This window comes from Aplosporella prunicola (genome assembly GCF_010093885.1).
Source record: "Aplosporella prunicola CBS 121167 unplaced genomic scaffold K452scaffold_18, whole genome shotgun sequence".
In the NCBI taxonomy this organism is placed as follows: domain Eukaryota; kingdom Fungi; phylum Ascomycota; class Dothideomycetes; order Botryosphaeriales; family Aplosporellaceae; genus Aplosporella; species Aplosporella prunicola.
The window spans coordinates 660,435-680,593 of NW_022983546.1; the positions used below are offsets into that span (position 1 = coordinate 660,435).

A 20,159-nucleotide genomic window follows, 5' to 3' on the forward strand; every position below is an offset into this window, starting at 1 on the left:
ATTTTTGTTTGCCATAGTAGACGTGACATAACATGTAAACTCGCTGTGACACTTCCTCCCGGTACGAAGAGAATATGTATTAAAGAGCTTGGATGAGATATATGGACACAGCAAGGCAAAGTAGCTATGCGGATAGTCTTCAAAGTCACTTGCTTCTCTTATTTTCACGCCAATTGCTTACTGCAGTATGCCCTGTACTTCGAAAACTGCTTCAGTCCTCCGAGCCATTTATTCGATCGATCCCTTCCTTTTCACTTTGGAGGTTGTCCATACTGAATGCAGCAATCATTCACCAGAGATCATGGGACGGACAGTGAAAGGGGCATTGCTTCACGTCTAGCGCCGCATATCTCTTCACGCAAAAGGTGGTTGACAAACGGTTTGCTAGGCAGTCACCCACCCAGCTTTCACTCACCTGCCCCTCCCAAACGTCCACCACGCCTGATGACCCCCATATATAAACCCCTCCCCCTCCAACCATTGCCGGCATCAACACCGTAAGTCGCTTACTCTGGTGTAGTCATTCGGGACTGACTCCACCATGTTTATTATATACGATGCTACTAACTCGGATATAAATTGAAGTCACCATGTCGACGAACAACGCTACACGCCTCAGGAACCACCGGAGCGCGATCCCGGTGGCAGCCAACGGCCAACCCGGTAGGGCGCCGCCTCACAGCGGCCACGCGGCTGGCCATGTCCAGACGCGCCCTGCCGGGGCGGCTCGTGATGCTGTGCCCGGGTCGCTGCGGAGGCCGCCGTCGGGCTGTGGACAGATGGGAGGGCTGGCTCCCGTCCTCACTATCGACCCGGACGCCGAGGTCGTCATCATGGGTGACACCATGAGTGATGGCCCGTCTGGGAGCGTGTCAAGGAGTGCGGGGGGCCAGGCCCTCACCAATGACGACGCGCGCCGCCGGAATGCCTCGCGCCATGAGGCCATGGCGATGCTGGAGGGAGCCGTGCCAGCGAGCACGGAGATTGACTGGGACAACTTTCAAGAGTTGTTGCTCAGCGAGTCACCACCAAACGCCTCACCGTCTCACGGCAACGGTAGTCCTGACACTACTGACATGGACCCCTTCCGCGACCAAGAGGAGGTGGAGACGGTCGAGCGGCCTGAAGTCCCTACCCCATCTCAGCACGCCGTCTTGCCAGCAGTCACGCCTAGTCTACGCGTCGTCTCCAACGACTTGACCGACGCTTCTCTCGTTGTCACGCCCAAGGAAGCTCGCATCGCAAGACGGAACTCCCGCATACCAACTCCGTCGCGCACTCTACCCAACAGCGATCAACCGGCGCCCTTTGCTGCACCGCGCCGGTACAGCAAGCCACTCTCACCAGTGGCCGACACGTTTCCACCAACGCGGTTCCCTTCCGAGCAAATCACACAACGCTTCCAAGCCGATGACTCCGGGCCCAACACGCAGCAGGCGCAGCAAGCCTCGCCCGTGCTCCCACTCCGAATGAGCGCAATCCCGACGACCAAGAAAGACCGCTCAACATCCAAAGCGCGCCTCGCCATGTCCAAAGTCGGGCGCCTGCTGCACCCCAAACGGGACACCAAACTCGCCTCCACCTCCAACTCCAACCCTAAGCGCCCCGACCGCAGCAGCAAGACCAAAATCAACTTCGTCGAGAAGCCGCTGGTCGTGCCCTCCCGTCATGCTGAGCACCACGCGCCGCTACATCGCAGGCCCTCACAGCAGCCCACGGCCAGCGCGTTCGCGCATCATGCGCGCATGCCGGGCGGGCGGGGCTCTGCTGCTACTATTTCTACTGCTACTGCTCCCGCTGCTCCTCAGGCTGCAGCGCAGCCGCTCCCGCGCTCGCTCGCCGACAAGAAACTCCCCGTGCTGCCTCACACGCCCACGCCCACGCCCGCCGCCAGCAGCACCTCAGGCCACGCCGCGCCTCGCGACACGACTTCAACGCCGTCGCCTAACACCAACACCAACACCACCCAGCCCGCTCACGCGCTCGCCACTCCAGCGGAGAAAGACACCAAGGCCATGGCGCTGTACATGCTGCAGCAGACGGCGAGCATGGCGTCAGCGGGCCGTGGGGCTGTGCTGGATATCACTTCTGTACGCCTTTTCCCTTTCCTCCCCTTACCCAACCCCAACTGACACAACAGGCAATGCTGCAAGCAGTAACAGCCGCGCAAGAATCGCGCATCGCAGAGGAGCGCGCGCGGCAGGCTGCGTCGGAGGCGAGCGTTCATGCGGAGGTGGCGCAGCAGAGCTTGCGCCGGATTTGTGGGTTGGTGGGGAGTAATAGGGGAGCGTCTGGACGGGGGGTGGAGGGGAGGAGAGGTGAGAGGGGGTGATGGGTGTAGGTGGTGGGGTTTGGAGTTGGATTTGGTTCTGCGTCTTGTTGGACGACACTTCATGCCTGCATGGTTGGCTTTGCTTTGGGGCTTCGTTGTTGGGGCGGCGACACTGCGATGCTCGCTTTACTTTTGGCTTCTCATTTCTCACTTGTTACGACGACCATGACGACGAGGCACCGGCGGTTTTGGTTTCTTTACTTGGTCTGGTTTGGTTCCAGTCCTAGCTTTACTCTTCACTGCCAATTCCGACAGACGACGGTACGACGGCTCAGAACCCTGCTTTTACTTTCACGCTAGGTACTTACGACTTCAGACGCACAACACCCGTCTGCTAATCCCACCACTTCATGACGCACTACCTACCTCATCCTTCATCCTCGCTAGGTACTAACACCATGATCACAGCTTTAGCAATTAGCAGTAGTAGTAGCAAGCAAGCGCGATTCTTGGCTGCGTAAGTATGTAGTAGAGCGGGGACTGTCACGGCACACACATGCACACAGTACACAGTACACAACGCTAGCACAGGCGACAGACCCGCAGAAGCGGCAAAAGCGGCGGCAGCAAACCAACTACAACTTTTATACACAACCAGCGCTATTACGACGTGACGTGGCATGACGGAGCGGAAAAGCAGACGCACGGAATACGTACAAGCGGGGCGGGGGGAGCGGGGTAGGTGGGTGTGTATTGAGGCGCGGGCGGGTGTGTGTGTGATGGAGAGGTTCCAGATGCGAAAAAAGTAGGCGCCTGCGCGGCGGACGCATAGCTGGTAGTCGGTGCACGCACGAGCAACGCGCGCTCGCAATCCAGCACCAGCTCCAGCTCCAACGCCAACGCCACAGCTCTCGTCCCAGCACAGCACTATCGCAGAGCGCGCGCCGCTCTCCACAAACTCTCTCTCCCTCCACCTTCATCAAACCCAAAAATCCCCACACTCTTCACCGCTCCCCCCTACTCCCAATTCCCCAACCTTACATGCCAAACATGCCGCCGGCGCCGCCAGCGCCGCCCCTCGCGGCGGCCTCGCCCTGCATCTTCTCGCTGACCTTGGTGTGCACGTCGAAGAACTTGCTGACGCAGCGATCGAGGCAGACGGACTCGGCCTTGTCGAGGTCGTTCTCGCGGTACGTGGTTGGGATGCACTTTTTGGTGCAGGAGGAGACGAGGCTGTTGGCGGGTGAGTGAGTGTTAGCGAGTCTGCTTTCTTTTATTGCTATCTGTGGAAGAGAGAGGAAGAGAGGGAGAGGGGAAGTATTTGTGGGGGGCTGTGGCAGCGCAAGGGTCATTGCTACCGGTTGAACATGTCGGAAACCATTTCGATTTCGGTCTCTGCCGCAGCGATTTTTTGCTCCGAGCTGGGCTGGGGGCGGCCGCCGCCGAAGAGCGAGAAGGACATTGTTGGGGTGTGGTGGCGTGGAAGCGGTAATTGGTTTTTGTGGGTGGTTTGTTGTTGGTGATGGGCGAGGTTGGACGAGTTGCAGCAGGTTGCGCGGGTCGAGCGTTGGTGATGTCGTCGCCCGCCCGTTTCTCGGGAGGAATTTTGGGAGCTTGGACCCACGCCGGCCGACGACGACATGAAACGGCCTTTTTTTCTCGCACGTCCGCTTCCTGCTTCTTCCTCTTCTTCTTTTTTCGTTTCTGTCAGCCGCCTTTTCGCACACGACGAGGCGGATCGCAGCAGTCAGGTAGGTGCAGTGCAGTGCGCTTTTTGCTTTCTTCATTTCTCTCATCCACGAGCCCCTACATGATGAACTCATAACATTAGAACCGTTGCGAATGACGCGTCTCGGCGCGGTTGACTTTAACATACCCATTACTGAACTCTCGCTCTCCTCCCTACTCCTCTCACTCCCAATGCCCTGTGGCTGAGCAATTGCTAACGCCTCGCAAAGAATGAGCAGCGGCTGCCGCCTCCTCCGGCAATGTCTGCAGCGCGCGCGTCCCGAGCGCGCCGGCGTCCGCGCGTACAGCGCCCTGCAACGGCGCGGGTTCGCGCACTCGGTTGCTAGGGCCGCCGCCGCCGCGCCACCCGCGCTGGACGTGACGCACGACTTCGAGAAGCGGTTGAAGCAGCTGGAACAGGCGGGCGACCTGGCGGGGTACTATCCGCCGAACCCGCACAAGGCGGACCGCATGACGGCGCAGGAGGTGCACGAGGCGTTCAAGGACCTGCAGAATGACGAGGCGCGCAAGGACATGACGGTGACTGTTTTTGGTACGTCCAAGGTATTAATGGCTGCTGGCTGGGTCTTCTTTTTCACATGTAGTGTTGCTGTGGTAGAATCATCACGATATTTTCCGTTTGCTGCCTCCCGTTTCCCTCGTGAATGATGCCCGCCCAAGCGCGGCTGTCTATGAGGCAAGAGGCTGATGGATCCAGGAAGGGTGTCTTCCCGCCGCTCTTCGGGCTCCAAGCTAGTCTTCATCGACCTGTATGACCGCGGCCACACGGTGCAAGGGCTGTGCAACTTTGGAGTGCTGGAGCCGCAGGGCGTAGAGAAGTCCGACTTCAAGCGTTTCCAGAAGCTCGTACGCAAGGGCGACATCTACGGTAAGACGTGCTCAGAGACATCCTGAGATGTGGCAAGTGTACTGACGCTCCCAAGCCGTAACGGGATATCCCACCCGCACACCCAGCGGCGAGCTCTCCATCGTCGCGACGGAGCTGCCGCGCTCCCTCGCCCCCTCCCTGCACCAGCTGCCCGAGGTGGTCGAGAGCCCCGAGACGCTGGCCCGCCAGCCGCACGTCGACTTCCTCGTGCATCCCAGCCGAGCGGCGACGCAGCGTGTGCGCTCCGCCATCGTCAGCGCAATGCGCCGCTTCTTCGACCAGGACGGCTTCATGGAGGTCAATACGCCGCTGCTGACGGCGGGCGCGGCGGGCGCTGCTGCTCGCCCGTTTGAGACCAAGGCGAACGAGTTCCCGGATGATCCGCTGACGCTGCGGATTGCACCGGAGCTGTTCCTGAAGCGGCTGGTGATTGGGACGGGGGAGCGGCTGTATGAGATTGGCACGGTGTTTAGGAACGAGGGTGAGCGTTGTGACTGGATGTAGCCGTAGCGGTCTCCCAACTAACATTGATACACAGGCATCGACGCAACGCACAACCCCGAGTTCACCATCTGCGAGTTCTATGAGCCCTACGCAACGCTGGAAGCACTGATCCAGCGCACCGAGACGCTCTTCTCCCTCCTGCACAGCACGGTGACGCAGCTCGCCTTAAGCAACAAAGTCGTGCGCGAAGCGCTCACGCCCACCTCCACCGACTTCAGCGCGCCCTTCAAGCGCCTCGAATTCATCCCGACCATCGAAAGCGCCATAAACCAGCGTCTGCCAGACCTCAGCGCACCCACCGCCTTCGCCGACCTGCAAGCGCTCTTCAAGGACCTGGCCCTCACGCCCCCCGCCGACGCGACGCTGCCGCGCCTGCTCGACGCCCTCGCAGAACAGTACATCGAGCCGCTCTGCACCGCGCCGACGTTCATCACGCACCACCCGGAGATCATGGCGCCGCTCGCAAAGTCCTACACGGATCCCGTGTCCGGGCAAGTCGTGAGCCGCCGCGTCGAGCTGTTCATCGCCGGCCGCGAGTACGTCAACGCGTACGAGGAGGAAAACTCGCCGTTTGCGCAGCGCCGCAAGTTCGAGGCACAGTTGGCCCAGCGCGATGTCGAGGCAAGGGGGCTGCGCACCGTCGACGAGTCGTACCTCGAGGCCCTGGAGTGGGGTCTTCCTCCTACCGGCGGCTGGGGCTGCGGCGTCGATCGGATCGTTATGCTGTTTGCGGGCGTGCAGAGGGTCGCGGATGTGCAGCCTTTTGGCTCGTTGAGGAATGTGGTTGCGTTGGGGAAGGGGCGGCCGAGTTAGGTGGAGGGTTGGAGGTTCTTTGGAGAGTAGATGCGCCTATCGGTGATGGATGCTGTAGGCGTGTTTGTATATACTTGGATGTATTATGGTCGGTGGTATCAAATAGGTGTAGAGAGGAAAGATAGAAGAACGACACTGAAAATAGACACCAAAATCCCACTCTCAAACCGCACACCACACCTCTCCTAGTGAACGCACACACCCAAACTCCCAACCCGCCAAACCATCTCAAAACCTATCCACCTACCTATACCAGCAGCGACGTCCCTCCGTCCCTCCACCACGCAGTCACCACCAAACCCGAAGAAATCCCGCTCTGCCCTACTGACTACCACGCTCTGCACGCGTCCGGCACCCCACCCCACCCCCACTCCAATCAAGCAAGCAAGCACACCACACGCCGCACCATGGCATTCAGCTTCGGCTTCTCGGGCGACGACATAGACGAGACGATGGACGTGGACGTGGGCGTTGGCGAAGCGGCGCCTGCGTCTGCGGGAGGGGTGGAGAACGGCCCGCCGCTGGTTGAGCCGAAGGTGCTCAGGGTTGAGGATGTGGTAGGTTGGGCTTTTTTTTTTTTTTATGGGGGGGGTTGTTTTTCTTTTTGTTTGTGTCTCTTTTTTCTTTTTGCTTTGCTTTGCTGCGGGTGTTGCTAGTGGGTGGTATTTTTTGTGCTGGTATTGTACCCGGAGGGGTGGTGGAGCTGCACCAGCACAGCACTATCACTACTAGCGGAGGTGTTGTTGTTGCTGCTATGCTTTCCCGTCATTCTTTCCTGTCATTTTTTCCTCCTTTCCTTCGCTAGCTCTCTCCTTCTCTATACCTCTCACGCACACCCCACTAACACCCTCCCCAGCTCGCAACCCTCCCGTCCAAAATCTCCTACAGCACCCTAACCATCACGTCGCCCCAAGGGCGCAGCGTCACGCTGCCGCGGCGCGAACTCTTCGACGTGCGGCTGCAACTGATGGCCGAGGACGAGGGCGCAGACGGCGCGGATGGCTCGGGGTCCTCGAGCAGCGCCGATGCCATCGCCGGCCTCGACGACGCCGATATCCGCACGAATGTCTACGAGGGCGGGTTTAAGAGCTGGGAGTGCTCGGTCGATCTTGTGAAGCTGCTGCTGGATCGCGGCCCGAGGAAGGACTTGGATGATTTGTGTAGGGTGGACCATGTTGTTGAGGTGTGTGTTGCTCTCTCTTCCTCTCTCTTGTTACCCCCCCCCCCCTCTCCAACTCACTCCCTTCCTCTATCCCTCTTTTACACACCCACACCACTGCCACATAGCCACCATTCTATCCAGGAAAAACCACACGAACCAAACCAACCAACCACCCCAAACCAAACAAAGCAACCAACACTAACGCCCCACCCCCACCCCCCAGCTCGGCTGCGGCACCGCGCTCCCCACGCTCCTCCTCTTCCAACACGCCCTCGCGCAATCCCTCCCCCTCTACTTCACCCTCGCAGACTACAACGCCTCCGTCCTCCGACTCGTCACGCTGCCGAACCTGCTCCTCGTCTGGGCGAGCACGCTCCCGGCCGACGCCCCCGTCTTCACGCCCGAGCACCCCTCGCCGTTCCACTTCCCCTCCTCCCCACCAGACCCTTCTTCCCCCACCCAACCCGAAACAGGCGACCTCGACCTAACGCCCGCCCTCCTCGCCGCCTTCCTCACCTCCCTCCACACATCCTCCCTCCACCTCACCCTCCTCGCCGGCTCCTGGGCCCCGCCCGACCGCTTCGCGGCCCTCGTCCCCAGCGCGCCAGACATGCGCACCCTGCTCCTGGGCAGCGAAACCATCTACTCGCCGGCGGCGCTAGAGGGGTTCGCTGACGCGTGCGCGGCGCTGATGGCAAGCGGGCGTGGCCGCAACGCTAAGCTGCTGGTTGCGGCGAAGAGAGTCTATTTTGGTGTTGGTGGGGGCGTGGACGCTTTTAGGGAGGCTTGTGCGGCGAGGGGGGTGGTGATGGGGGAGGTAGCGGGGGGGGCGGGCGTGGATTTGGGGGAGGGTGGCGTGAGGCGGTGGCTGGGTGAGGGGGAGTGCGTGGGGTAGGGCTGGATTAAGGTGGGAGGGGGATGTGATGGTGATGGTGATGGGCAGGATTAGATGGATAGTGCGGTGGGACTGGTGACGATGAGGCTGGCTGTGTTGAGGGTTGGGATGGGTGGTTAAGGATGCGATGTGCTTGGCTGATGGGGGTATCATTGTGTTGTGTTCGGTTTTGTCCTGTTGTACATAGTCCTTGCCAGCGCCAGTTATGGTATCCTGCCATATCAAACACTCTCCGGAAACCCAAGAATGCAAGCCCTCCCCACTCCTCTGCGACCAATCCTTTCGTCCTTCGTCCAGACAGATCCCCCTCTTAATCAAGCCAAGGCGCCTCCCCGTGCCGGGTCGAAGACATTAACACGCGCGGGTGGGGCAGAGACCGGCTCGGCTTGCTCCGCTGCCGTCATTTCCGCACGGGGCGAATGGAGGCGTGGATGTCCCTATCTAGGAAGTCCTCTGCGGTTGGGCCTAGTCTGTGGCGTCTCCCTCACGTAGGACGAAGCTGCTAAGCAATTAAGCATTCCCACATCCTGTGAGTGATTGCACTGCTCGAGTCTGACGGCAGCAGGCCTGTGACAGGCAGCGCAGGGTATTGGTAACGTTGCTCATTTCGAGGGTTTGCTTTTGCTCTTGGTTTTGCTCTCTGCGCGCTGAACCAGGTATGCCTCGACAGAGATGCCCTTCTCAGCAGCACGGCGCTGCGCCTTCGAGGCGTCTTTCTCTTTCTTATCCTTCTTCGCGTCCTTCTTCTTATCCTTGCCCTTATCCGTACTCGTAGCCTCCGAGTCCGCGGCCGCCGAGTCCCCCCTTGCGGCCTCCAGCTTCTCCCGCATCAACCGCACACGCAGCGCCTTCTTCGCCGCGCGTCTTGCCGCCTTCGCGTCTTCGGAGCCCGAGCCCGACGCGCTGGCCGAAGAGTCGTCCGCCAGGCCCGCCGCCGCCGTCTTGCTGCGCTTCTTGTCCGTCTTCTTGTCCTTCTCCTTGGTGTCGAGCTTGCGCTTCTTAGCCTTGCGCGCGCCGTCGTCCGCCTCGGGCGTCGTTGCGGCCGTGGACGCCGTCCCCTCCTCCTCCACTGCGCTGCTGGCGCTACTACTGCTGCTGGCGTCGCGCCCGCCAATCGTGCCCGCCAGGCTCTCGCCCCGCACAAAGAAGCCGTAGAGGCCGCCGTTGGCGACGCCGCGCTGGCGGATCTGCGAGAGCGTCGTCTGCGGCGCGCGGGTGCGCGTCAGCTACTGCTCCCCACGCGTAGAAGGGAAGGCCGTCGTCTTACCTCCTTGCCTGTGCCCAGCTCCTTGAGCCCCGTGTCGTAGGCGCGCATCCACCATTGGTCGGCGACTTGGGTCTTCTTGCGGCCGACGCCCAGCTGGTTCTGCTTGTTGGCGACGAGCAGCGGGCGCGCGATGCCGCGGTCGTGCTGGTCGAGGGAGTGGCCGAGGCCGCGCCAGCCTTGCTTTTTGAGGAGGGCGGCGGCGTCCATTGCGGGGAGGGAGAGGGAGGAAGAGGGAGGAAGAGCGAGTGTGAGGGGAAAGAGAAAGGTAGGTAGGTAGAGTGCTTGGTGCGGAGGCAGTCTCAGGAAATTTTGGCGCTAGCATGACTCGTGTGTCCTCGCGGTGAGGACCACGAACGAGTCAGTCTGGCGGACGAGATGCCTCGTTACTCCCGCCTTGCCCCACTCCCCATTGACTACTGACTAGAGTAGACGGGATCCCCGCTCATAGGTATCCACGTTAACACTTTGAGACATTAACTCGCAGCTCACTCTTTCTCTCTCTCTCTCTCTCTCTCTCCTTTTTCCCCTTCCAACTCTCAATCACTGCCATCTCCATCTCCAATTCCATCTCAACTACCACAACAACCTCATCACCACCACTACTACATCTACTACCACCACCACCTCCTCCTAACCCTCACAATGCCCACCCCCGGCATCCTCTACGCTGCCGGGCGCATCACCTCGCCCGACCTCACCCCCGCCGCCTTCACCGAATGGTACAACACGGTGCACATCCGCGAAGTGCTCTCAATCCCATCGGGGCCACCACGCGCCTACCGCTTCGAGAACACGGCTACCACCACGGACGCACCCACGCACCCCCCCTACCTAGCCCTCTACCCCGTCGACGACCTCTCCATCGTCTCGTCCCCCCACTTCGCCGCCCTGAGCGACACCCACCCCCTCCTCCCGCACGGCGCCTCCTACCTCTCCCTCACGGCGTTCGACGTGCGCGTGTACGCTACCGTTGAGACGTACACCAAAGATACTGCTGCGTCCGCCCCCACGCCCACACCCACACACGCCCTCACCCTCGCCCTCGCTCCCTCCTCCAGCACCTCCCCCACGCAGCTCACAGCATGGACCCGCGCCGCGCACCGCGCGCTCGCAGACCGCGTGCCCGGTTACGTCCGCTGTACGCGGTATTCGCTCGTCGCGGCGCCGCTGGCGAACGCAAGGCCTAGAGGCGAGGGCGAGGCGGTGCCGAGCGAGCTTCTTGTTTGTGAGTTCGCGGGGGAGGGTGTGCCGAGCGTGCAAGAGCTCGAGAAGATTGTGCGCGCGGCCGAGGGCGGGGAGGCCGTGGTGGGCGGGGCGGGGATCCTGGAGCAAGATCTCTGGGGGTTGGTGTTCGAGGGGCGGAAAGAGGACGTTGATGGCGAGGGTGGGAAGGCGTGAGACGTGAGGGCTCGTTTTGTTGTTGGTGGTGTGTGTGGTTGTGGTTGTCTTGTCTACATGCTGTATGCTGTACGCTGTACGCTGTGTGTTGTCACGAAGAGAGAGGAAGATGATGATGTACTGTACTTCATATATAGCGTCCGTCACCGAGAACCGAGATCCGCCGTCTAGCGAGACAGTGGACGACACAAGCAGTCCCTACAGAGTACTCCTTGTCTAGCTCATATCCCGAGTCCTGGATATAGATGTAAAGGTCTTAGAGCACGCATAGACTCTACACATCGTGGCTGGGTCTCTTCTTCTCCTCCGTACACATATCACCATCTCGCTTCACGGTGACGGACGTTACTGTACTTCATATATACATTACCTACAGCACGCTCACGGAAAGGCCCGGTACATGGACTCTTTGGTCATTGCCTGTCTGTACACATATGATTGATTGATCGATCGATCGTTTCCCGCCGAGCCCTAGCCTTCCGCGCCCCGCGTATAGAAGACATGTCGGCATAAGAAGAGAAGAGAAGAGACGGCACCAGCACCCACCCACCTACTTACTCCCTAATAGCCATAACGCCCAAGCCCTCGGGCGCGCGCGCATCCGCAAGCTCCTCCTCATCCTCCGTGCGCTCACTAGTCACACTCTCATTAATCGACGGAGCCTTCTTCTTGCGGCGCAGACTACTCCAACTCAGCCCACTAGAGCGATCACCCTTCTTATCCTTCTCGCCCCCCACAAGCGGACTACTAGCGACGCTGCTGCTTCCAGCCGCAGGCGGAAACCCCGGCGTCGGCGGCTCCGTAGCCAAGGCCTCCTCGTCCGCCGAGTCGGCCGCGCGGCGATCGCGCGAGAAGAAGCCCCCCGACCCGCTCGACCCGCGGTCCCGGTCGCGGCTGCCGAATCCCGGCAGCTGGAACTTGCTCGAGCTGCCTTTGCGCGACAGCTTCGCCATCCACGACTCCTTGCCCGCCGACGCAATCGACGGCGTCAGGTTCTCCGACGGCGTGCGGCTGCTCGTGCGGTCGAGGCTTGCGCGCGGACTCCATGATGCTGACAGCGACAGCGAGCCCCCGTCCGATGTCATGGTGCTGGCGCGCCCGTCGCGCGATTTGCGCATCGAGGTAGGACTCCCTTCGAGCGGGTTGAAGGGCGATTCTGTGGCCGAGGCAGCCACTGCTGCGACGTTGGGACTGGGGCTGTAGAAAGGGCTCGAAGCGAAATCGTTAGCGGCAGAACCGTCGAACGAGAAAGGCTCATCCTCAAAGTCCCTCGACATGTCCTTGCTCTTGCTCTTTTCAGCCCCCGCGGAGCGGCTGAAGAGGCTCTTGAAGTTGGGCGCAGCGGGATTGAGCTTGCCGCTTGGTGGAGTGTCTGGGGCTGGCTGTGGCTGCGACTGCGGGCGCGTGCCGATGGGAGGCTGGCTTAGCGGCGACTGGGTGGTAGGAAACTGGGTGGTAGGGAAATCAAAGTCGTCCGCGCGCACGTTGGAATTCCCGGCAAGCATTTCCTCATAGTTCATGCCGCCGGAAGGACCATATTGGATGGACGGCCGTCGGGAGGGGTGGCGGGAGAAGTTGCCTATCGGATTGATGGCCAGATCGGGGTTCAGAGGGCTTGATCTTTGACCAGGGAGCTCCGGGCCCCAGCCAAAACGTCCAAGCTCTGTAGAAGGTCGGGGAAGCTGCATGGCATCCCCGAAGGATCTTGTCGAGCCAGGTCTCGGCGAAGCTGGCCGCTCCACGCCAAAGGCTGGAGGCCATGGCGTCTCGTCCTTGCTGGGGAACAGCTTGTAGAACCGCGTCCGTGTTTTGATGTGGCTGCTGGAAGGGTCCTTCTCGTCGAGAGCGCTGGTGGTGGAGCTGCGAAAGGGTTTCGCCATGGAATCCATCCAGCTACTGCCGGAATGGCTTCCTCTGCGTCGCTGCGTCCCGATGGGGTCCTGCTCGGCATATTCCGGCCGAGGCAGCGAGTGGCTCTGGTTCTTGTTCAGCGAGCCCAACGTAGGACCATCTTCAGAGAGAGTCTTGCCTCGTTGGCGTGTGAAAAGAGTACTAAACCTGCTCTGGAGATTGTTGTTGAGAGCATGAACGCCTCTTGCGGAGCTAGAGAGACTCTTGACCGATCTTCCGTCGTTGTCAAACGGTACATCCTGTGGAGGCCCAATCGGCAGCTGGTTCGAGCTAGCGCGGGGACTGGCGAAGAGGCTTGGTGACCTGCTCTGAGCCGAGGCTGGAGAGCTTGGACTTCTGTTGAAAGGCTCCTGAGCCTGCGGTGCGCCAAGGCCCGGGATGGCGGGGACGTCGCTTTCGTCGTCTTCCGCTTCGTCCGCAGACCTATCGGTTTCATCTGCAAACAAACCTGACGGCAGAAGATCACCTGCGTTGGGGCTCATTGGTGCACCCCCAGTAAGCATATCAATGTCTGCCGGGCTGAAGAGACTTTCACGATTCAGGTTAGGCGGTATCGGAACTGAGCCATTTGCAATGTTGAAGTATTGCGACGCGTCGCCAAAGCCAGACGAAATGCTAGAAATGCTGGTGTTGAAGGGTGCTGTGGTCGTGATAGGGAAGCCGGGAGCCGCAGAAATATTATCATTTCCAAAGCTTCCAGCATGCCTCCGACGTTGGCTGGTCCTCCTCGATGGTGCGCTGTCGATGACTGGAGGCTGCCTGAAGAGCTGAGGCTGGCTAGCTGCCCGGGCAGTTGTAAGATTCAACTGGTTCTGTGCTTCGCCGTAAGCTCTCTCAGCTGCTTGCAGGCCAGCCCAAGCTGCCGAATAACGTGCCTGTAGGCTTCTAATCTTCTCGTTCCACTGCCTGTCTTCTTCAACGTAACCAGGCTTAGGAAGTCCTTCTTGCTCGCTCTCGCCATTCTCTAGTCTTCTCCGCTCTTCTTCAAGAAGCCGGTTTTGAATACCAATCTCTCGAACAGACTCCTCTAGGCCTTTGATTGTCTGCTGCTCTTCGGTGTGCTTCTCCCGCAGCTCCTGCATCTGCTCGTCGATGTTCGACTGGTACTCGCGCTTCTGCTGCTCAATGCGTTCAATCTCGGCTGCCATTCCTTCCTTTTCAACCTTAAAGCGCTGGAAGTCGTCCCGCATTTTGCTTCTTTCGGCAAGCTTTTGCTGTAGTGCCTTTTCCTCGGCTGTCTTCTTGGCCTGGGCGCGCTGGTTCTCCTTTTCCAAATTGGCAACCTCCTTTTTGAGCTCATTGCTCGCGGCCGTTTTCCGGGCAAGTTCATCCTTCAGCTCATTGTGTCTTTGACTCAGAATTTCCTTTTGCTCCTTGAAAGTTTTTTCCTCATCATCCATGGCCTTTTTGATTGTCGCAATGTCCGATCGGAGTCGGTCGCCTTTTGCTTGTAGTTGCGTCTCCGTTTCTCCCGTCTCCGAACTGTCGCCAGCATCGTCACCCTGGTTGTACGAAATTCCAGTTGCCGGTGAACTGCGCCTCCCGAAAGGAATTCTCCGCGGATGCGACTGACTGTTGCTATGCGAGCGAACCATTTCCGGTGCGGGAACCGGAGACGTCGGTTCGAGAAAGTTCCTGCACGGCTGGACCTTTGGCTCCACCCACCATCTCTCATCCGATTCGTGCTCGGCATCGTTTGCGGTTTCCAGGTTGCGATTGTAGGCAGCGAAATCGAAGAAGTCGTCGGAGACGGGCGGTTTCGTTCTGAACTGGATGGGGTCGCTAGGCGACTGGAAGTTGTGCTGATTTATGGCGATGATTCGAACTATGTATGCGACACCGGGCTTCAGGTTGTTGATGGTGATGGAAGTCTCCTTTGGCCCTACCTCCTCGACCAAAATGCCGTTGACTTTTATTTGGTATGCCATGACGCCGCTACGGGACTCGGCGGGCTCCCAGTGCAAGGTGGCGCCGTCTGCCTTGATGCCAGCCAAGGAGACGCTGGGCGCGGCGGGCACGTCGAGGCCGAGCAGCTTGATGAGGGCATCTTCCTTGATGACCATGACCTGGTAGGCGCGATAGACCAGCCTTTGAAGAGTCAGCGCGCGCAAGGCTCCAGGGCGCGCGCAAGCTTACCATAGCAGCGCGGCAAAGGTCACAATGGCCTTGAGGGAGGGCGAAGTGATGGCCTCGAGCGGCTCCATGCCGGCGGCGTGGGCGGGCCAGTGGGCGATGATCTCGGGAGAAGGCATCTGACCTGCCTTGGAAGGATGTGGCGCCTGGTCCGGCAGAGACAGCGGGTTGAGAGAGACGGGAGGGCGGAGAGATGGCGGCTTCTGTTCTCTTCTCCGCGTGCGCTCGCACGGGCCGATTTTCGGTGCAGCAGAGGGCCGACAGGGCCCCACGTTTTGATGGCTAACAGCTGCTAACCAGGCTTTTTGCTACCAATCCTCCCGCCAACCGCCGTTTGCCCACGGCACCAGGCCCGGTTGGGTCAGCGCATCCTCTCGAGACCCGCGCGGCCTTGGCGTGCCGTGTGCCCACATCCCTGTCGTCTCTTGACGAAACGCTCGTGACGCTCGGCCGGGGCGCATCATACGCACGCTGCCCACGACCATGCCCGCCTACTCCTAGCCACCACCCCTCGATCTCCCGTATATCCTCGCCCATCTCTACTGCTCTCCTTGCCGCCGCAACCTCCGCCTCCCTACAACTCACTCCCGAACCCTCCACCGCTGCCCCCGGTCGCTGCCTGGCCGCCCAACAAGATCCCCCATCGTTGAGCTCCGCGCTCAAGCTCCACCGCAACTGATCCGACCTTCACCACCCAGGAGCTGGTCGCGCGCTCCGATCATTCACCATGCAATACGTGCGCTCCATGTCCGGCGCCGTCTCCAAGACCTGGAACTCCATCAACCCCGCCACCCTTTCTGGCGCAATCGACGTCATTGTCGTTGAGCAGGAAGACGGCTCCCTGGCTTGCTCGCCCTTCCACGTCCGCTTCGGCAAGTTTTCGTTGCTTCGCCCTTCGGAGAAAAAGGTCGAGTTCAAGGTCAATGGAGTCAAGCAAAACTATGCTATGAAACTTGGCGAGGGCGGAGAAGCCTTTTTTGTCTTTGAGACTGCCGAAAGTATACCGGAAGCTCTCCAGACTTCACCTCTGGTTTCTCCAACATCCAGCCCGCAATACAAAGATTCTTCAGGCTCAAATGTAACCTTGTCCGAGCCCGAGCCCTTCGATCTAGCGACAGACGGACAAGATGAGAGACCAGGGTTAACCAAGCCTACCATTATGGTAGACCGGGCACGAGCAAAGAGCGACCTTGGTGCGGACACCAAGCTGCGATATCCCACTGTTCATGCTAACCTTACTCCTAGGAGACAATCCCATGTCACCCTCTGAAATCCCGACAGCTCCCAACTGGTCCGGCGCCTCGACACTTCCCAGGCATTTCGACCGTGTACACAGCGACGACATTCTTCCTACAAAAACTTCCTTGACCAAGGCTTTCACAGAGGGTCCACAAGGCTTCGATCCTGCATTAGAGCCACCAGGGCCGGGTTCTCTCTCTCACCGTTCCACAAGCCCCCCTCCTATTTCCCACACTGAGGCAGTTGCTCGTGCCGTTACACTCTCGAAAAAGCTATGGAATTCGAACATCTCTTCGCAGGTCACAGAGACTGGAGATTTGAAGCTAGATATGACGGGTTACAAGAGCAGTGAAGAGGATGGTCTGCGAGCCGAAGTCATTGCGCGCAAGATCCTTTCCGAGGAACTGGAGGGCAACTACGACATCGGCGCTTTGATCGGTGCGGACGAGCATGGCAATCTCTGGATATACAGCAGTGAGGAAGCGAAGCAAGCTGCCGGCCGTAAGGCAGGTCTGCAGGGCCTAAACCCGGAAGCCATGAGGTCTGCAGACGCCCTTAGCGACCCTGGATACCACAGCGACGATGCTGTCTGCAGCGATGCCGAGACTGAAATTGGAACTATGCGTATGCGACGGGAGTCTGACAGCGGTGTCGGACTTCCGACACCCCCCAAGTCTCCGGAGAAGGCCTCGGCGGGCGATCCCAACAGAAACTATGCCAAGACACTGCGGCTCACCAGCGACCAGCTCAAGGCGCTGAACTTGAAATCCGGAGAGAACACGATGAGCTTCAGCGTCAATCGGGCTACGTGTGTGGCTTACATGTACTACTGGCGGCACAACGTCCCCGTTGTCATCTCCGACATTGACGGGACCATCACCAAGTAAGCCCGAACACGTGTTGGGAGTCGTATATTTGCTGACACTTGATTAGGTCGGATGCCCTGGGCCACGTACTCAACATGATTGGGCGTGACTGGACGCACCTAGGAGTCGCCAAGCTCTACACCGATATTGCCACGAACGGGTACAATCTCATTTACCTCACGTCACGTTCTGTAGGCCAAGCAGACACCACACGTGCTTACCTGAATGGCGTCGTTCAAGAAGGATACAAACTTCCAAAGGGAGCTGTTATCATGAGTCCTGATCGCACGATGGCCGCCCTTCGCCGAGAAGTCTACCTAAGAAAACCTGAGGTGTTCAAGATGGCTTGTTTGCGCGACATCATGAACCTGTTTGGCAAGCCTGCGGGTCAAACTCCTTTCTATGCTGGCTTTGGAAACCGTTTGACCGACGCGCTGTCTTACCGCTCCGTTAACATACCATCGACGCGCATTTTCACGATCAACAGTAATGCCGAAGTCTCCTTAGACCTCTTGTCGCTGAACAAGTACAAGACGGGTTATACCAGCATGCGTGAGATTGTGGATCATTATTTCCCTCCCGTCGGTCTCCTCGTCCAGAACGGAGGCGAGGAGTTCACCGACTTCAACTATTGGCGCGATAGGACTTTGGAACTGGATGAGTTCTCGGCCAGTGAGAGCTCCGACACAGAGAGCGAAGACGACCAAGCCGACGAAGAAGGCAGTGTGCATAGCGAGGACGAAGCAGAGGGCGAGGTTGACGGCGACATGGAAGCCAGCTATATGACACGCGATTCCATTGACGAGACAGGGCAGATGGAGGACTCGATTATGGAGAGCATTGACGGTGACGCTGCAGACGACGAAGAGTATGACGAAGATGACGAAGGTTCAGAAGACGAAGGCTCAGACGAAGAAGAAGCCGGAGAAGGCAGGTTTGACGGTTACGAAGAAGAAATAGACGAAGAGGAAGCGAGAGAGCTGGACCGGCAGTTAGAGGAGCTGGGGCTCGATTCGGACATGACGCCCGGCCAGTCCCCGTCCGCAGCAGACAAGACTACGCCCAGCGGCAAGGCCTTGGCGCCTGCTTCGACCTCGCCAGAACGCAGCGGCGCAGGCCGTTCAGCGACGCCCGAGACGCCTACGCGTCGGAGGTAGGTCTCTGCACGAGAAGACACACGGCTTGATGGCAACGGCGCACTTTTGCGGGGGACTGGGCAATCTTTCTTTTTTTCCGGACTTTGAGCAGCATTGCGTGGGCGCTTTAGGGAGCAGCTGTATTACGACGTTGTAATATGTGTTTTGGTGGGTTGGGGTGTGCTATGGGAAATCACTCCTCTGGGTTTTTGACATTACTTCTCGTAAATGATTGGGTTTTCTGCTTGTGCAGCTGCGGTATGCTGGAGTGTGTTTCTAGACTGTTGCTATGCGCGGTTAGAGGGGTGTGCTGCGGTCGTATGGAGTAAATATTGTTGCTTTGTATGCTTTTGTGAGCTACTTGTCTTGTTGTGAGTATAAGCTCTATATCCGTCTACGAAGTGGTCTATAGAGTATGTTTTATTCCGCTTGTAGGAACATATACGCATGATTGCAGTATGTGCAGTGTTTGAATTCGCGGTATCAGGGTACTTATTGTAAGGATGTTCTACCTGCAGCTGTGATAGATATTTCCATTTCAAGCATTGGGAGCTGTCCGAGCCACCCGAGTCGGCAACTTGAAGCTCCATGATCGACGCGAGTCAAGCTAGCGCCAGAATCCAACGACCATCCTCGTCGCATCACCGCGCATCATCATCACCGGATCTTCCAATAAAGCACATAGCGTAACGGACCAGCAACACCATAGTATCAACCAGGCCACAATGGCGAGCAAGCGCAGCACCCGCCGTCTCACAGCTTACTCGGCATGCGCATAGCGCCATCCAACCTAATCACCTCCCCATTCAACATGCCATTCTCAATAACATGCCTCACCAACCGCGCAAACTCATCGGGCCTGCCCGCCCTCTTCGGGAACTCCATAACGCGCTCGAGGCTTTTGCGGACCTTGTCACTCAGCAGCGCCGTCATGTTGCTCTCGAAGAGGCTGGGCGCGATCGTCACGACGCGGATGCCGAAGCGCGACAGGTCGCGCGCCATGGGCAGCGTCATGGAGCGCACGGCACCCTTGGACGCCGCGTACGCCAGCTGCCCCATTTGCCCGTCGAAGGCCGCGCTCGAGGAGACCATTATGATTATGCCGCGCTCGTTGTCCGGCCCGCTGCCTGGGGATTGCGTTATGTGCGGCACGACTTGGCGGATTAGGTCGATGGTTCCGCGGAGGTTGATGGCGAGGACGAAGTCCACGGCGCTCATGGGGATGGGCTCGTTTTTCGCGTTGACGATCTAGGGGAAGGGATGGTTAGAACGGGTGCAGTGGATGTGCTTTTTCGCGTCTCTTTCTTCTCAGCAGCACAGCCCCCAAAAACAAAAACCACACTCACCAGCCCGGGATTCCCCACGCCCGCGCCCGCCAGCACGCCCCCAATCGGGGCGTCGCTCTCCCTCGCCCACGCCGCCACAGCCTCCACCGCCGCAGCAATACTCTCCGAGTCCGTGACGTCCGTCTCGAAGAAGCGGGCGCGTCCGCGCGCGCCGTTGTTGAGCTCCCGCGCAAGCGCTTCGCCCCCGTCGGCATTCAGGTCTAGCAGCGCGACTGAGGCGCCGCCTGCGTGCAGCGTGCGCGCCGTTGCGGCGCCGAGGCCGCTGGACGCGCCCGAGATGAGGTAGGTCCGGTGGGCGAGGTGCATGGCGTGCTGGTGATGGTGGCGGTGGTAGTGGTTGGGTGGGTGTGTGTAGGTGCGGGGTAGGGATGGATGGAGAGGGAGAAGGGCAAGCAGGCCAGTAAGCTAGGTACGGAGTAGGGATATGTAGATGGGTTTGTAGGATATGGGGAATAAAACACATGTGACACCCCGAACACAAGCTCCAGCCCGCCATGAGCTCCCCAGCTCTCCAGGCCTCGGCCACGATTCTGCCCACGACACACGCGCTCACCGCCCCCGCGATCCGCGTCCGTCCCGACTCCCGACAACAGCCCGCTC

At 59.4% G+C, this 20,159-nt stretch overlaps 9 protein-coding genes across 9 annotated transcripts; 5 read left to right on the top strand and 4 right to left on the bottom strand.

Annotated features, from left to right (window-relative positions):
• Positions 1 to 682: 682 nt before the first annotated feature.
• Positions 683 to 2,280, top strand: K452DRAFT_59791 (uncharacterized protein). The gene is made up of 2 exons (XM_033546886.1): positions 683 to 2,090; positions 2,154 to 2,280. Exons 1-2 carry the CDS (start codon positions 780 to 782, stop codon positions 2,157 to 2,159), a joined length of 1,317 nt encoding a protein of 438 aa, XP_033395748.1. The 5' UTR covers positions 683 to 779; the 3' UTR covers positions 2,160 to 2,280.
• A 661-nt stretch (positions 2,281 to 2,941) lies between these two features.
• K452DRAFT_289431 (uncharacterized protein) lies at positions 2,942 to 3,830 on the bottom strand. Its single transcript, XM_033540826.1, has 2 exons — positions 3,631 to 3,830; positions 2,942 to 3,505 (listed from the first exon to the last, which is right to left on the bottom strand). Exons 1-2 carry the CDS (start codon positions 3,732 to 3,734, stop codon positions 3,310 to 3,312), a joined length of 300 nt encoding a protein of 99 aa, XP_033395749.1. The 5' UTR covers positions 3,735 to 3,830; the 3' UTR covers positions 2,942 to 3,309.
• A 401-nt stretch (positions 3,831 to 4,231) lies between these two features.
• Positions 4,232 to 6,206, top strand: K452DRAFT_231265 (uncharacterized protein; the record flags this gene model as incomplete). Its single annotated transcript, XM_033537155.1, has 4 exons — positions 4,232 to 4,557; positions 4,723 to 4,889; positions 4,945 to 5,370; positions 5,428 to 6,206. The coding sequence occupies 4 exons, from the start codon at positions 4,232 to 4,234 to the stop codon at positions 6,204 to 6,206; spliced, it is 1,698 nt and encodes a 565-aa protein (XP_033395750.1).
• Positions 6,207 to 6,613: 407 nt separating this feature from the next.
• K452DRAFT_192530 (uncharacterized protein) lies at positions 6,614 to 8,188 on the top strand (the record flags this gene model as incomplete). The annotated part of the gene is made up of 3 exons (XM_033535868.1): positions 6,614 to 6,763; positions 7,063 to 7,389; positions 7,592 to 8,188. Coding segments are annotated over 3 exons (1,074 nt in total), but the record flags the coding sequence as incomplete, so codon positions are not given.
• A 677-nt stretch (positions 8,189 to 8,865) lies between these two features.
• K452DRAFT_310387 (uncharacterized protein) lies at positions 8,866 to 9,737 on the bottom strand (the record flags this gene model as incomplete). The annotated part of the gene is made up of 2 exons (XM_033543331.1): positions 8,866 to 9,465; positions 9,531 to 9,737. The coding sequence occupies 2 exons, from the start codon at positions 9,735 to 9,737 to the stop codon at positions 8,866 to 8,868; spliced, it is 807 nt and encodes a 268-aa protein (XP_033395752.1).
• Positions 9,738 to 10,172: 435 nt separating this feature from the next.
• On the top strand, positions 10,173 to 11,196 carry K452DRAFT_320112 (uncharacterized protein; the record flags this gene model as incomplete). The annotated part of the gene is made up of 1 exon (XM_033544288.1): positions 10,173 to 11,196. The coding sequence occupies one exon, from the start codon at positions 10,173 to 10,175 to the stop codon at positions 10,926 to 10,928; it is 756 nt and encodes a 251-aa protein (XP_033395753.1). The 3' UTR covers positions 10,929 to 11,196.
• Positions 11,197 to 15,299: 4,103 nt separating this feature from the next.
• K452DRAFT_320114 (uncharacterized protein) lies at positions 15,300 to 18,616 on the top strand. The gene is made up of 3 exons (XM_033544289.1): positions 15,300 to 16,165; positions 16,218 to 17,094; positions 17,145 to 18,616. The coding sequence occupies exons 1-3, from the start codon at positions 15,700 to 15,702 to the stop codon at positions 18,232 to 18,234; spliced, it is 2,433 nt and encodes an 810-aa protein (XP_033395754.1). The 5' UTR covers positions 15,300 to 15,699; the 3' UTR covers positions 18,235 to 18,616.
• Positions 18,368 to 18,964, bottom strand: K452DRAFT_59834 (uncharacterized protein). The gene has a single exon (XM_033546887.1). The coding sequence runs from the start codon at positions 18,801 to 18,803 to the stop codon at positions 18,501 to 18,503; it is 303 nt and encodes a 100-aa protein (XP_033395755.1). The 5' UTR covers positions 18,804 to 18,964; the 3' UTR covers positions 18,368 to 18,500.
• On the bottom strand, positions 18,676 to 20,042 carry K452DRAFT_253801 (uncharacterized protein). The gene is made up of 2 exons (XM_033538302.1): positions 19,560 to 20,042; positions 18,676 to 19,461 (listed from the first exon to the last, which is right to left on the bottom strand). The coding sequence occupies exons 1-2, from the start codon at positions 19,863 to 19,865 to the stop codon at positions 18,967 to 18,969; spliced, it is 801 nt and encodes a 266-aa protein (XP_033395756.1). The 5' UTR covers positions 19,866 to 20,042; the 3' UTR covers positions 18,676 to 18,966.
• Between the last annotated feature and the right edge of the window lie 117 nt (positions 20,043 to 20,159).

Bases quoted from the DNA above. Each gene is read 5' to 3' on its own strand.
- K452DRAFT_253801 (XM_033538302.1), bottom strand. From the start codon at position 19,865: ATGCACCTCGCCCACCGGACCTACCTCATCTCGGGCGCGTCCAGCGGC. The intron at 19,462-19,559 runs GTGAGTGTGGTT...CCCTTCCCCTAG, and splicing joins GCGTGGGGAATCCCGGGCTG to ATCGTCAACGCGAAAAACGA.
- K452DRAFT_320114 (XM_033544289.1), top strand. From the start codon at position 15,700: ATGCAATACGTGCGCTCCATGTCCGGCGCCGTCTCCAAGACCTGGAAC. The intron at 16,166-16,217 runs GTGCGGACACCA...CCTTACTCCTAG, and splicing joins ACGAGCAAAGAGCGACCTTG to GAGACAATCCCATGTCACCC. The intron at 17,095-17,144 runs GTAAGCCCGAAC...ACACTTGATTAG, and splicing joins ATTGACGGGACCATCACCAA to GTCGGATGCCCTGGGCCACG.
- K452DRAFT_59791 (XM_033546886.1), top strand. From the start codon at position 780: ATGGGAGGGCTGGCTCCCGTCCTCACTATCGACCCGGACGCCGAGGTC.
- K452DRAFT_59834 (XM_033546887.1), bottom strand. From the start codon at position 18,803: ATGGAGCTTCAAGTTGCCGACTCGGGTGGCTCGGACAGCTCCCAATGC.
- K452DRAFT_289431 (XM_033540826.1), bottom strand. From the start codon at position 3,734: ATGTCCTTCTCGCTCTTCGGCGGCGGCCGCCCCCAGCCCAGCTCGGAG. The intron at 3,506-3,630 runs GTAGCAATGACC...ACCCGCCAACAG, and splicing joins GTTTCCGACATGTTCAACCG to CCTCGTCTCCTCCTGCACCA.